The sequence below is a fragment of the Colletotrichum aenigma genome (assembly GCF_013390185.1).
Source record: "Colletotrichum aenigma strain Cg56 chromosome Unknown KSG_Cg56_contig06, whole genome shotgun sequence".
Classification (NCBI taxonomy): Eukaryota; Fungi; Ascomycota; class Sordariomycetes; order Glomerellales; family Glomerellaceae; genus Colletotrichum; species Colletotrichum aenigma.
The window spans coordinates 2,198,144-2,211,631 of NW_023500912.1; the positions used below are offsets into that span (position 1 = coordinate 2,198,144).

Here is a 13,488-nt window from a genome sequence, read left to right on the forward strand (position 1 = left end):
AGAGCTTTTGGCGATTTGCGACGATCTCGACACGACCTCACCCGAGCATCTCTCTCGCCAAATTCGAAACCTATGACAGCGGGCGGCTCAAGGGCAATCGCCTGAGACTGTCCTCATGCAGTGCTATACCGAGCTCACGCCGCCGACTGGCGTGCAGCACAGCCTGAGTCTCCCTTTCCTCTCGGCGCAGAGCAACAATCTGGTCGTCGCAAAGGGCTCTCTGCTTCAAATCTTTGCAACAAAGACCATCTCGTCAGAGATTGACCACACGCAGAATCGCGAGAAACAGACCTCGAGGGCTGATACCCAGTACGACCGCCGATTGAACGACGACGATGGCCTCGAATCCTCCTTCCTTGGCGGCGACGGCATGCTGGTTCGCGCCGATCGCACCAACAACACCAAGCTTGTCCTCGTCGCCGAATACCCAATATTTGGAGTCGTGGCAGGCCTTGCGAGAATCAAAATTCAAAATTCCAAGTCTGGAGGCGAAGCTCTTTTGATTGCTACAAGAGTGGCTCGTTTGAGTCTGGTGCAATGGGATCCCGAGAAACACGCACTCGAGGACGTCTCCATCCACTTCTACGAAAAAGAAGAGCTCGAAGGCTCGCCATTCGATGGCCCGTTGAGCAATTACCCAACTCATCTTGCTGCCGATCCCGGCTCCCGATGTGCCGCTCTCCGATTTGGCTCCAGATACATCGCCTTCCTACCCTTCAAACTAAACGATGAGGACATAGATATGGATGACTGGGATGAGGATGTGGATGGACCTCGGCCGGCAAAAGAGCCGTCAGCAACTGCGGCTACAAATGGAACTAGCAACTTAGCAGATGTACCATACTCAACGTCATACGTCCTCCCTCTCCCGCAGCTTGATCCCAGTCTCCTCCATCCTGTGCACCTCGCCTTCCTGCATGAGTACAGAGAGCCGACCTTCGGTATCATTTCTTCGATGCAGCGCCGCTCCAACACCCTACCTCGGAAAGACCACTTCTCCTACAAGGTCTTTACCCTCGATCTGCAACAAAGGGCATCCACGGCTATTCTTTCCGTCAACAACTTGCCGCAGGACCTCTTCAAAGTCATTGCCCTTCCAGGCCCTATTGGAGGAGCGCTTCTCGTCGGCACCAACGAGCTGATCCACATTGACCAGTCTGGCAAGCCCAATGGTGTGGCGGTCAATGCGTTCACCAAGGAGACGACCAGCTTTCCTCTGGCCGATCAGTCGGAGTTGGATCTGCGGCTCGAGCACTGCTACATTGAGCAAATGTCTCCTGAGAATGGAGAGCTGCTCATGGTGCTCAGCGATGGTCGTTTGGCCATCATCGCTTTCAAACTCGATGGACGTACCGTTTCCGGACTCAGTGTCAGGATAGTACCCGCGGAGGCTGGAGGCAACGTTGTGCAGTGCGGTGCCTCTTCGATTTCAAGGCTGAGCAAGAACGCGTTCTTTATTGGCAGTACTGGTAGCGACTCCCTCGTTGTGGGTGTCACCCGGAAACAGACACAAAACGCGCGGAAGAAAACGCGTTTGGTTGACGACTCTTTCGCGGACGACCTCGAAGATGAGGATATCGACGACGACGATGATGATGATCTTTACGGCGAAACCACAACGACAGTCCAGTCGAGCACAGCCGCTGACGGCGTGCCCAAAGGAGGAGAGATATCGTTCCGCGTTCACGACTCTCTCCTGAGTTTAGCTCCGGTCAAGGATATGACGACGGGCAAGCAAGCTTTCATCCCGGAGAGCGAGGACGAGAAGAACTCGGTCGGCGTCGTAGCTGATTTGCAAGTTGCGGCTGCCGTCGGCAAGGGTAATGCAGCCGCCATCGCCATCATGAACCAGAACATTCAACCAAAGGTCATTGGCAAGTTTGAGTTCCCAGAGGCGAGGGGATTCTGGACCATGTGCGTCCAAAAGCCGATTCCAAAATCACTGCAGGGCGATAAGGGCGCAAATGCTGCTGTGGGCAGCGAATTCGATGCTTCATCTATATACGACAAGTTTATGATTGTTTCCAAGGTTGATCTAGACGGTTACGAAACGTCAGATGTTTATGCTCTTACAGGCGCTGGTTTTGAGGCTTTCACGGGGACAGAGTTTGATCCTGCGGCAGGTTTTACGGTGGAGGCGGGCACGATGGGAAAACACATGCGTATCATTCAGGTTCTCAAGTCTGAGGTGCGATGCTACGATGGAGGTGAGTTATCGGCACTTGTGACTGTCGTTCAACGCTGACGAACAAGCCAGATCTCGGCTTGAGTCAAATCTTGCCGATGCTTGATGAGGAGACGGGAGCTGAACCACGAGTCGTCAGTGCCAGCATCGCGGACCCCTATCTCCTGCTGGTACGAGATGATGCGAGCATTATGGTTGCTCAAATTGATAACAACAACGAACTCGAAGAGATGGAAAAGCAAGACGACACTTTCTTATCAACACAATGGCTTGCCGGGTGTTTGTACACCGATACCACCGGTGTGTTTGCTCCAATCCAAACCGACAAGGGTATGCCAGAGAGCCAAAGCATTTTCATGTTCCTGCTCAGCGCAGTGGGAGCTTTATATGTAAGTCCGTTTCACAACATTTGATTTCCAACTTCTAACGAAACCAGATATACGCTCTTCCCGACCTCTCAAAACCGGTCTATGTTGCTGCTGGAATGACCTACGTCCCCCCGTTTCTCTCTGCGGACTACGCCGTTCGTCGAGGCACAGTTCAAGAGACATTGACGGAAGTTCTCGTGGCCAAATTGGGCGATGCCACGGAGTCTTCGCCATATCTTATTGTGAGTTCTATTCGATGAAAGATTTAGGGCGTATCATTCTGACTCAGTTGACAGCTTCGACATGCAAACGACGACATTACTATATATGAACCCATTCGCCTTGAATCGCAGGACAAGTCCGAGGGCCTTGCAAAGACTCTCCACTTTCAAAAGATCACAAATCCGGCTCTGGCCAAGAGCCCAGTTGAAGTAGCGGATGACGATGCCAATGAGCAACCTCGTTTTGTTCCTCTTCGACCGTGCGCAAACATCAACGGCTACAGCACCGTCTTCCTTCCTGGTGCTTCGCCATCCTTCATCATTAAATCTGCCAAAAGCGCTCCCAAGGTGTTGGGTCTGCAAGGCATCGGCGTTCGTGGCATGAGTTCTTTCCATACCGAAGGCTGCGAGCGCGGTTTCATTTACGCCGATTCAGAGGGGCACACACGTGTCACGCAACTGCCCGCCGACACAAGTTTCGAGCTAGGCGTGTCCATTCGCAAGATCCCAGTCGGAGATGCTATCGGTCTCATCGCCTACCATCCTCCCATGGAGACGTACGCCGTTGCCTGCAGTGTGTCGGAGCCCTTCGAGCTCCCCAAGGACGACGACTACCACAAGGAATGGGCCAAGGAGACCATCACCACGTTCCCGCAGATGGAGCGCGGTATCATCAAGCTCTTCAGTCCCGCCACATGGTCCGTCATTGACACTGTCGAGCTCGATCCCCACGAGGTTGCCATGTGTATGAAGACGCTCCACCTCGAAGTGTCCGAGGAGACCAAAGAACGCCGCATGCTTATTGCCATCGGCACGGCCATCAACCGCGGCGAGGACCTGCCCATTCGTGGTCGCATCCTCGTGTACGATGTCGTGCCCGTTGTGCCCCAACCTGGGCGCCCAGAGACGAACAAGAAGCTTAAGCTGGTCGCCAAAGAGGAGATTCCCCGCGGCGCCGTCACCGCCCTTTGCGAGGTTGGATCGCAAGGCCTGATGCTCGTCGCGCAGGGACAGAAGTGCATGGTCCGTGGCCTGAAGGAAGACGGCACCCTCCTGCCTGTCGCATTCATGGACATGAGCTGCTACGTCACCTCCGTACGCGAGGTGCGAGGCACCGGCTACTGTCTCATGGCTGATGCCTTCAAGGGTGTCTGGTTCGTCGGCTACGCAGAAGAGCCTTACAAGATGATGCTCTTCGGGAAAAGCACTGGCAAGTTTGAGGTTTTGACGGCAGACTTTTTGGTCGATGGAGACGAGCTACACATCGTCGTCTGCGACAAGGACGGCGTCATTCACGTCATGCAATTTGACCCTGAGCGTAGGTCTCCCCCCGTATCCCCGACTGCTTGGCAAATCACTAACCATCCGCAGACCCGAAGTCTCTCCAAGGCCACTTGCTGCTCAACCGTGCCTCCTTCTCGGCTGCGCCGAACCACCCTACTGCAACCTTATCACTGCCCAGAACAACCACCACCGCACAATCCGTATCCGCGTCCAAGAACCCACCATCAACGCTCATGCTTGCTTCTCCCACGGGTGTTCTTGCGGCCCTGACCCCGCTATCAGAGCAGGCTTACCGACGCCTGACATCCCTGTCCAACAGCATTGCCGCAGCGCTCCCTCACGCAGCCGCCACGAACCCAAAGGCCCACCGGCTCCCGCCCCTGGACGCGCGCCCGCCGGGCGTCGACACAAGCGCCGGACGCACCATCGTCGACGGTGCGCTCCTATCCCGCTGGAACGAGCTCGGCGCAGGACGCAGGTCGGAAGTCGCCGGCAAGGGCGGCTACGGTAACGTGCTGGAGGTCCGGGGCGAGCTGGAAGGGATCCTCGGATGGAACGGGTTGGCCTACTTCTGAGGCAATTGTAAAATAGGAGGATCATCGCGTTGGGGGCTGAGTATCTTTTTGAAGTTGGGCCTTTTGGAACAAGGCCTTGGTGCAGCAATTGGGAGAAAGCGTTTTCAAGAGGCAAAAGTTAGATCGACGACACTTTTGGTAATAGGAATATTCGAAAACCAAGTACATTCACAATGTGACCATTGCTTGCCTCACGTGCTGTGATATGCTGGTCGTCAAATGACGCAATGCGCGCTGTCATTTAACGTTATTGAGTGCCATTACCATGACTAGAAATCTAACCTCATGCTGAGGTGCCTATGTTTGTCCTAATCTATTCTTCGTAATGCCTTTCTAGGCAATCGTAACTCAAGCTCGTCGTTGGCCCTGAGGCGTTCAAATTCATTTTCGCTCGAAGGAACACAATGCTCTTCTCTCGTGGTTGGCCTCACCAACCGCAGAGCCAATCCCTCCGCCCAAACCTTAACAGTGTTCCTTGTATCGTACACTCTCATACCTTTTGGTAGTTACTAAATATTCCGAGAAGCGCGACCGAATAGGCGCAACTAAGACATTACGTCATGGCGACGTGGTATTACATGAGAAATAAGCCCAAGACTAAATGACCTGGATGTGACATCTAGGCTGCAGCTTGATGTTTTCGACGAATACTTCCGAAGCGGCGCTTCAGACCGTCACTAAGACGCTTGCCAGTGCTGTTGTGACGGCGCACATCTGCGCTGTTCGACTGTCCGGCGGGCGTCTCTGATGGGCCGGGCCTCCCGTCGGCGGCATTGCTCACGCTACGCTGACGAACCGTGGCACCGAGATTCTTTCGTGACTGGCTGTTGGCACCGGGATGCATCTCGTACTCAACAGGGCCGTTGCCGAGGGACGCCTTGCGCATGCGCTTCTTCTCCTTAAGATCTCTTTCGTAGGTGTACGAAGGCTCGCCCTTTCCTTTGAGATCATCGGGGTGGTACGGCTATTCTTAGTCAGACATTGCAGATGACGTCAAAATTGGAACAGCAGACTTACGATTCCATCCCATCGTTTGTAAGCACCGCCCTGCGCGTCAGGCTCGCGCATGAGGTCCGCTCCCTCCTCATAGTTCATAACGTTGCCGCGCATGTCGCTGCTGCCGACGGGGACGGTGCCGGTTCCTTGAAGAGGAACATGCTTGGTAAGGGAATCTTGGATGTATTCACGGGGAGTTGCTCTCAAAGCCTCCTCGTTGGATTCCTTGACGGCCTCAACTGGGGCGTACTGCTTGTTGCGGTTGCGCGACGCCAAAGTGGCGTCATACGGGCCGCCATGGTGGTAGACACCACCTATGGTGTCGAGCCCGTCAATGGTGTCGGTCATGGGACCATTCTTGCGAGTGCGAAGGTGAGGAGCGCGGTCTGCTGCGCGATGCTCCTTCTTGAGCATGTCCAGAGGTCGGTGAGACATATCGCCGTTGTATCGTTGGTTCAATGAACCGGAGCGACGGAGACCGCTAGGGACGTTGTGATGGTTTACGCTTTTGCTGCGCTGGACAGACGGGTCGGCACGACCTTCTTCTTCGTTGATAGGCCGGTTGCGCGCGCTGAAGCTCCGCGTGACGCTAGTACTCGGAGGCAGACTGTTGCGGACACTGGTGCTGCGACCTAGAGGCCTGTGAGGAGCAGAGGACGAAGCAGGCGAACCGGGTTCTCTGGGCGAGGGCAGTGATGCGCGGTTGTTGTAAGTGGGTGAGAACGGGTTCGAAGAGTGAAAGCTGGAGCGTGTTGGGCTCGCGGATGTAGGCGGGGTTGGATACGACGAAGCCTGGCTGTGGCTCCTATGACTTCTCTGGCTCTTATCGCCCGACTGAACCGGGTCTCTTCCTTTCTTCCTCTGTGAGAAAGTACGAAGCAATGGGTCAGGGTTGATGAATGAGCTTCCAGGTCCGGTTTCCTGGCTAGGTTCAGGTGCAGTGAGTGGATCAAGCAAGTAAGCCTTTGCCTACGAAGAATAATGTTAATTGAATGTGAGTTGAGAAGATGGACGCAAGAAGACGACTGGACATGAGGAGTTATAGATAAGAAGTCGAACGACAAGCAAGGACGCGCATGTGTAAGTGGAGGGACCCGTATTATTTACGTCGTCAAGGGCTTAGCTGCAGTCTGGATGATGCCAGCCAGCTTGTCGAGGTCCTTGGAAATCCGATGGCTTGGATGAACAGTGACGCAAGAAGGGACTTCCAGCCGCCTAAGCTTGGGTGGCTGAACCTTGCAGTGCAGGGGACCCGTCCGTACCTTGCTTCCCGACTCACTTGGGTTGGCAGGGGTAGCTTGGGTAGACTTGGGGCTTAGAATAGCAGGCAGGCTTGGGCACGGGCAGAGAAACCGGTCGGGCGTCCTGGCCGCGAGCGCGTTAGGGGAGGGGAGACGGGACGATCGGCTTCGACCACGTTGAGAGAGTTCTTGGGCCTCGAACTTTGCTGGGGGCGGCAGCAGTGACGGAATGTTGGAGCCGTAGACGGGCGAGACGGAAGATGACAAGACGGTGGATGCGACGGTGACGAGCTAAAAAGAGTGGAGACAACGAGGGAATGGCAGACGAGAACGTGAGCGATGACGATGATAGGGCCGACCGTAAGGCCCAGGCCTAGCCAGCCATGTTGAACCGCAATGAGTGTTCGTCGAGATAATAGTACGACAAATGATGATGGATGGGGTCCGTGTTTCGTTGCAATGCCTGTAAATAAAAAACCGACCATGGACTTACCCACTGCTTGTTGCTGCCCGAGTCGTCCATATTGTTTTTGGTGTAATTGCTGTGGCTGTGTCTTTTGTTGTGGTTCTCGAGGGTCGTCGGGTATTGGCGCAATACGCAGCACAGCAAAGCGAAGCGAAGCGATGCAATGCAGCAGAATGACAAGACGAGAGATGAGAGGACGCAAAAACCGGGGACAGAGATGCAGGTGTGAGAGCCCTTTTGAACAACAATGCAGTAGTAGAGGTGGTCTTCACCTTCAGCGTCGTCCGCTGTTCCGTTTGGTGGGATGAGTGAGGTGCACACCCGGGGGCGAGGAGGGCGACGGACGAGGACAAGGACGACAGTCATGAGGGTGTGGGCGTGATGCCGACGACAGGCACAGTCAGTCCAGGCCTTTCAGACCAGGCGATCCCAGTCCTTGTCGGGCAAGTGTGAGGTGCGCCAGTGTGCGGATGCAGCGTGGCCTGCACCTTCTTCATCGCGGCGCTGGGCTTCTGGGAACATGCCCGGACGGGAAGTGACCATCATGGGACCTGCGCTGGCCGGGTCGCCCGAGCTTGCCATTGGTGAGAAGTTTTGTGGTGTTCTTTTGGTTCTTCTCTGGCAGGGAGGGGGAGGGGAAAGGGAAGGGAAGGAGGAGGGAGGGGTGGGCATGTGCGAAGGGACCGGATGATGCGGGTGGGCAGGCGGGGACGGTGTAAGGCGATGTGAAGTAGGTACCATCTAGCAGTTGCTGCTCATGCTCCTTACCTGGCAAGCCTGGCTCTGGTAGCTGCAATCATTGGACGAAAATCCGTCACCTTCTGTTTGGAAAGTAGCTGCACATTCATGCTCCTCGTTAATAGTTCTTAATTGCAATGCCTGTGATTCTATGCTCACCTCCTCAAAACCACCGTCGTCCAAATGCTCTCTCCATATATCCCCTCCGCCGTCCAGAGTCAGGGTCCAAAGCGCCCCGGCCCCGATCCGCACACGAGACATGTCGCCGCGCCCATCACGTTACCACTTTCCCCTCAGCGGCTCCGCTGGCAGAGACACCTAACTTAGATCCACCCGGCAGGGCAAGACCAAGACCACGGCATCCTCGGCCGCCCAGGGACCAAAGGAAACAATGAGAAACGAAACATTTCAACCGCTAGGCCACCTTAGCTCAGCCACCAGCACGCCGTCAGCGGGACACGCGGGCCTTTAGAACCTCATCCGTCTCTCGTGTCTGTTCTTCTCATCGTCCTCGCATTGGCTCCCAATTCCTACGTCATGCGATCAGCAAAACTTTAAAAAATCCCATTTTAGCCAAGGGACCAGCAGCCACGACGCGCCGCAACATCCCATTTACTAGACCACCTCTCCCACGCAGCAACCGTTACAGAGCTGATACCATGAGCAAATTAGCAGACCACTCATAAGTGCCGCTATTGATTGCAATGCGCGTCTGGGTGAAAAGGAAAGAAGAAGAAAAAACATGCAATGGGTCACCCGGCCTCTCACCGAGCTTCCGAGTGGCCCTTCCGGGGCGCCAACGGGGCTCGCCGCAAGTCCCCGGTCCACGTCTCACTGCCCCTCAAGTCAGGGCCATGCTTGCTCCGATACCTGGCGGAACACGTCGCCCTACCGGGACTGGCCACTCGCTGTCAACGAGTGAGAGCCATAAGCTTAAAATTATGCCCCGTCGGTGTTTTCATGCTGGTTATGGGCGAAGATGAGCAATGCTGCTCTCATTTGCGCCGCCTTATGCCGCGACTAGCTCGTTCTTACTCACGCTCGACGCTCAGTCAAGCTCACGATGCTGCTAAAAGTCTAGAAATTCAGTAGATGCCGCCCATAAGCAGCTTTGACAAGGCAGCTGAAAGGTTTGTTGCTGATTGTAGTTGCGTGCGCGCCTCATTCAGCGTGCATGGGGAGCTTAGACCTTACCTTGCGTATGACGTACCGGGATCGAGATCTGGCTGAAAAGCTTCGCTCGCAATTCGCAAGGTGTCAACTGCCCTGGTCTTTTCTTACCACCGCCTTTTTGTGTGTATGACTGACAGGTTCCACCACCCGCCTCTTTGCTATGGCGCTTTGATACCTTCACGTGCCTCACGTCTCTCAACTGCCACTGCGCGCTTCTTAGCGACCTCGCAGAACCCCTCAGGCGCAGCAAAAAGCAAATGCATTACTTAGTACGCTCTCGCCCGTAGCTCGTTGGCCTGATAGCTGTACCGGCCAGCTTCCGTCGCGTCCCGCAGACCCAACCGGGTCTTTCGCTGCGGGATCCCCCATCTAAGACCGCGGCCCCCAGCTCCCCGCCGCCGGGCAATGGCTCTCGTCGACTACTCGTCGTCCGACTCGGCATCTGAGCCGGGCTCACCCCCGCCCAAACGCCGCAAGGCCGCCGACGGTGGCCCGGAAGGGGCCGTCGCCAGCAAACACAACAAGACCACCGGTGCTTCTTCCTCCGCGAGTCAACCGGCCGGCAACTCCGCACTGCCTCCGCTCCCGGAAGAATTCCACGACTTGTATGCCTCCACCGTACGAACCAGTACCGCCGATGATCCCACCCTCCACCAAGGTCGCAAGCGTGCCATTCCACACATCGTGGGCCACTGGCCTTCGCACGTCTACATTGAATGTAAGACACACAGTCTCTCTCTCTTTTGTACCTCTTTTGTACCTCTTTTGTCTCTCGAGCTTACAAAATTCCTCTAGGGCATCCAACAGCATCCCAGCACGCACTGCTCACAAACCTCCAAGCCAAGATCGCGCCCCTTCTCAAGTCTCAAAAGCTGCAACCTCTACTAACCTCAGACCTAAACGCCCCGCTGCCCCTCCACGTCTCCCTCACCCGCCCTCTCTCCCTGACCACAGCTCAAAAGGACGACTTCCTCTCCGCCCTCACCTCGTCCGTCTCCCACGCCACAGGGGCCTTCATCCTCTCCCCGCGCGGGATAGGCTTCTTCAAGTCCCCGGACTCGGACCGCGCCTTCCTGATCCTCCGTGTCGCTGACCCCCGCGCCTCCTCACGAGATAACAACAACACCACCGGCAAGAACCCGCAGCTCCGCGCCCTGCTGACCAAGTGCAACGCCGTCGCCCTCCGCTTCAGCCAGCAGCCGCTGTACCAGGCCCGCGCGACCGAGCTTGTCGACGACGCCTTCCACGTGAGCATCGGCTGGACGTTTGGCCTGCCGCCCGAGGACGCGTGTCTGGAGACGTACGGGATGTTGCGGCTTCCGGAGTTTGCAGAGGTGAAGAAGTGGGAGATTCCCGTCTCGGGCGTCAAGGCCAAGATCGGGAACGTGGTGACACATGTCCCACTGCGGGATGCGCAGAAGAGGGATGGCGAGGAGGACAGTCTGTTCGGATGAGGGTCGCCGCTATTCGTTAGACCTGCATACGCGTCACAAATCAAGGAAGCCCGATGTGGCTTCAGTGAAGTACTAGTAGAGGTATTGGTATCAATTTTGTATGTACAGCCTGGTCACGGTACCAGTACAGTGCCCTTAGTCTTTCCGGGAAAAGGGGATAAAAGAGCAAAAGAAAGACAGAAACGCCATTTACCCCGCCCGGCCATGCAGTGAGTAGATGCCATGCTAGGATGTGAAAAATAAAGATGTCTATCTACAGCTCGTCCAGCGGCCGCCTCTGGAAGCTCCAGTTCCTCTCGATAACGGGGAGGCCAACGAAGCCTTGGTACAGACGGGCCAGCTCTACTGCGAGGATGTTGAAACTACCACCTTAGTTAGACTTTGTCGACTATCAGCACAGGGTCATCAACTTACAAGGTCTTGGGGAAGGCGGCCCAACGCGAGATCACGAATTTGGTAGCCTTGATGAAGCGGCCGAATTCTTCATCAAAGGCCTCGTCGAAGGCTTCCCTGACGGTCTGTTCCGATCGGGGCTTGTCCTCTGGGTAGTCCTCGGCCGTGATAGGCTCTGGCTCCGTTGACGTGACCACATTGTGCGGCTTCTTGGCCCTGTCGGGAATTGCAGTGGTGGGTTCGGCGGCAGCAGCCACAGCAAGAGCCTCCTCGGCGTCTACCATGGCCCGGAACTTGCCAATAGCAGCCAAGGAGCTACTAATACGAGCATAGGTATTGAAGAGGGCGACGAGCTCGGTGCGCTTCAACACGGGGATGTCCTTGCTGTGGTTGTCGAATTCGAAGAGGACCTTCAGAGCAGTGCCGTAGCCGGCAGTCTGGAGCTTGCCCCAGAGGCGGCACTTGTCGCAGCCCACACAATCCATGACACGACTGACGTTGCGGAAGCGGTTGCGGAAGTCCTCTTTCAGGGACGGACCCTCGCCATTCTTAAACATGAGGCTCTCGTCGAAGATCTGCGGAACACTAGCCGCACCCTCAGTAACTTCGAGGATCTTTGCTCTGGTGGCAGCGTCCTGGTCCAGATCCCCCGTACAGAAGGTATAGTCTCTACCCTGAAGATAAGGTCCCAACTTGGCGATTGCACGAGTGACCAAGGCATAGTTGAAGTACAGGTTGCTGATCCGCTCTGGGTGGGTGTGGAGGCGTTGCTTGTAGCAGGCCAAATTAGGTTGCCATTGACCGGTAGTCTGGTTAAGGAAGTCCCAGCAAAGATGAGTGCTGATGCTCGCGTGCATGCCCGAAACCACGCGGTAAAAAACCCGCTTCTCGATGCACTCGTCTTCAGACTCTAAGCCGGTCTGGGCGACAAACGGAGCGTTGGGCTGCTTCTCGCGCATCTGCTCCAAAAGCTGCTCTCGTCCAGCGGCTTCGAGAACCTGCCTGAAGTCTTGCGCCGCTGGTCCCTTGTTGCTGACTTGTGACTGACCCAGAGAGGCGGAATGGGGGAAGGAACTCTTTTGGAAGCAGTTCTCCCGGTAGATGGCGTCCCAAACCTGGGCGGCGCCAACTCCCGCGTATCCAGTGAACCGCTCGGGATTGCGAAGGAGGCTCACGTAGTCTCCCTTCGAGGTTGCGCTCTCATCCTCCGGCACGCAGTAGTCACGTTCGTCGCACTCGTCGTCGTATTCCACTACACAGCTTTCGCCAACCTCGTCGCCTAGCTTTCCTTGTAACGGTCGTTCGGGGCGCTCGTGCTGCACCTTTCTCGGGGGGTGTTTCGCCAGGGGTCCTTCCAACTTTCCAAGCTCGCTCGCCCGCCAGACTTCGGGAATATCCTCCTCGTTATCCAGGGTCTCAACGGCACAGGCGATGTTGCCGCACATGCCATTCTCGTCGTTCCAGAAGGGGCATTTCTTGTGGAAGAGGTTCAGTCGGTAGTGCGAGAAGAAGTCCGTCGAGCTTGTAAGGTCGTCGACGAAGGGCTTGACCTTAGCGTTTAGCTTGTCGAGGGTAGAGTACGAGGCGCATGCGTCGGACACAATGGCCTTGGGCGAGATCTGGTATGATGCGTTAGAGACGGAGAACCGATAGCGAGATGCCGCTGAGAGGGCACAGGTCGCGAAGAAGAAGAAGAAAACGGCGGCATACCGCACAATCATCTTGGGCGCGTTCGCATTGGACTGGCGACCCCAAGAGCGCGAAAACGGAGAGGAAGAATAGTCTGCTTGCAGACTTCATGGCGAATGGTTCGCCGTGGGCGGGGATGACCGGACCGGACTGTTTAATATGCGACGCAATGACAAGAACAGGTGGTCGCAGGAGAAGAGGTTGTTAACGGAGAATGCGGACGACAAGTTTCCAAAGGTTGGCTGAAACGTCCAGAGTGTCCGGGCTGGATGCGTGGATCCGAGGCAGTCTTATGCCTGTGGCGCCTGCAGCGTGCAAATAAGCCGAACGGGTCAGGCAGCGCCAAAGGTTAAGTTGAGTGAGGTTCGTTTTGGCGAAACGGCCCGGGGGCGCTGAAAGCTAGAGATGAAGTGTAAATGGGCCAGGTGTGGTTCTCCAGTCTTGTCTCAAGTCTGACATAAAGATGGAGGTGGCATGAGCATGGGCCTGTCACCGCACGATCGACGTTGTTCTCTTGGCCAGGAGCTCTTATTTAAAGACGGCCGTGGAACCCTGGAGGACGTTGGAGAAGATGACAGCGTGGACGGCTGTGCAAAGACCACAGACGATAGGGTAAGAGTGAGAAGACCAGACAAGTGGCCAGCAATTAAAACGGGATCGTCGGGGCCTTTTGCAGGTTGCCAGCTTTCCTGTCCTCAGAAGTGA

At 55.9% G+C, this 13,488-nt stretch overlaps 4 protein-coding genes across 4 annotated transcripts; 2 read left to right on the plus strand and 2 right to left on the minus strand.

The window, feature by feature from the left end:
• Positions 1-115: 115 nt before the first annotated feature.
• paa-3 (Protein cft1) lies at positions 116-4,633 on the plus strand (the record flags this gene model as incomplete). The annotated part of the gene is made up of 5 exons (XM_037324885.1): positions 116-2,207; positions 2,258-2,574; positions 2,622-2,795; positions 2,850-4,092; positions 4,146-4,633. The coding sequence occupies 5 exons, from the start codon at positions 116-118 to the stop codon at positions 4,631-4,633; spliced, it is 4,314 nt and encodes a 1,437-aa protein (XP_037177137.1).
• A 619-nt stretch (positions 4,634-5,252) lies between these two features.
• CGCA056_v009639 (uncharacterized protein) lies at positions 5,253-7,393 on the minus strand (the record flags this gene model as incomplete). The annotated part of the gene is made up of 4 exons (XM_037324886.1): positions 5,253-5,597; positions 5,651-6,261; positions 6,909-7,161; positions 7,364-7,393. The coding sequence occupies 4 exons, from the start codon at positions 7,391-7,393 to the stop codon at positions 5,253-5,255; spliced, it is 1,239 nt and encodes a 412-aa protein (XP_037177136.1).
• A 2,259-nt stretch (positions 7,394-9,652) lies between these two features.
• On the plus strand, positions 9,653-10,701 carry usb1 (U6 snRNA phosphodiesterase; the record flags this gene model as incomplete). The annotated part of the gene is made up of 2 exons (XM_037324887.1): positions 9,653-9,965; positions 10,043-10,701. The coding sequence occupies 2 exons, from the start codon at positions 9,653-9,655 to the stop codon at positions 10,699-10,701; spliced, it is 972 nt and encodes a 323-aa protein (XP_037176350.1).
• Positions 10,702-10,954: 253 nt separating this feature from the next.
• On the minus strand, positions 10,955-12,815 carry ero-1 (Endoplasmic reticulum oxidoreductin-1; the record flags this gene model as incomplete). The annotated part of the gene is made up of 2 exons (XM_037324888.1): positions 10,955-11,063; positions 11,116-12,815. 2 exons carry the CDS (start codon positions 12,813-12,815, stop codon positions 10,955-10,957), a joined length of 1,809 nt encoding a protein of 602 aa, XP_037176354.1.
• Between the last annotated feature and the right edge of the window lie 673 nt (positions 12,816-13,488).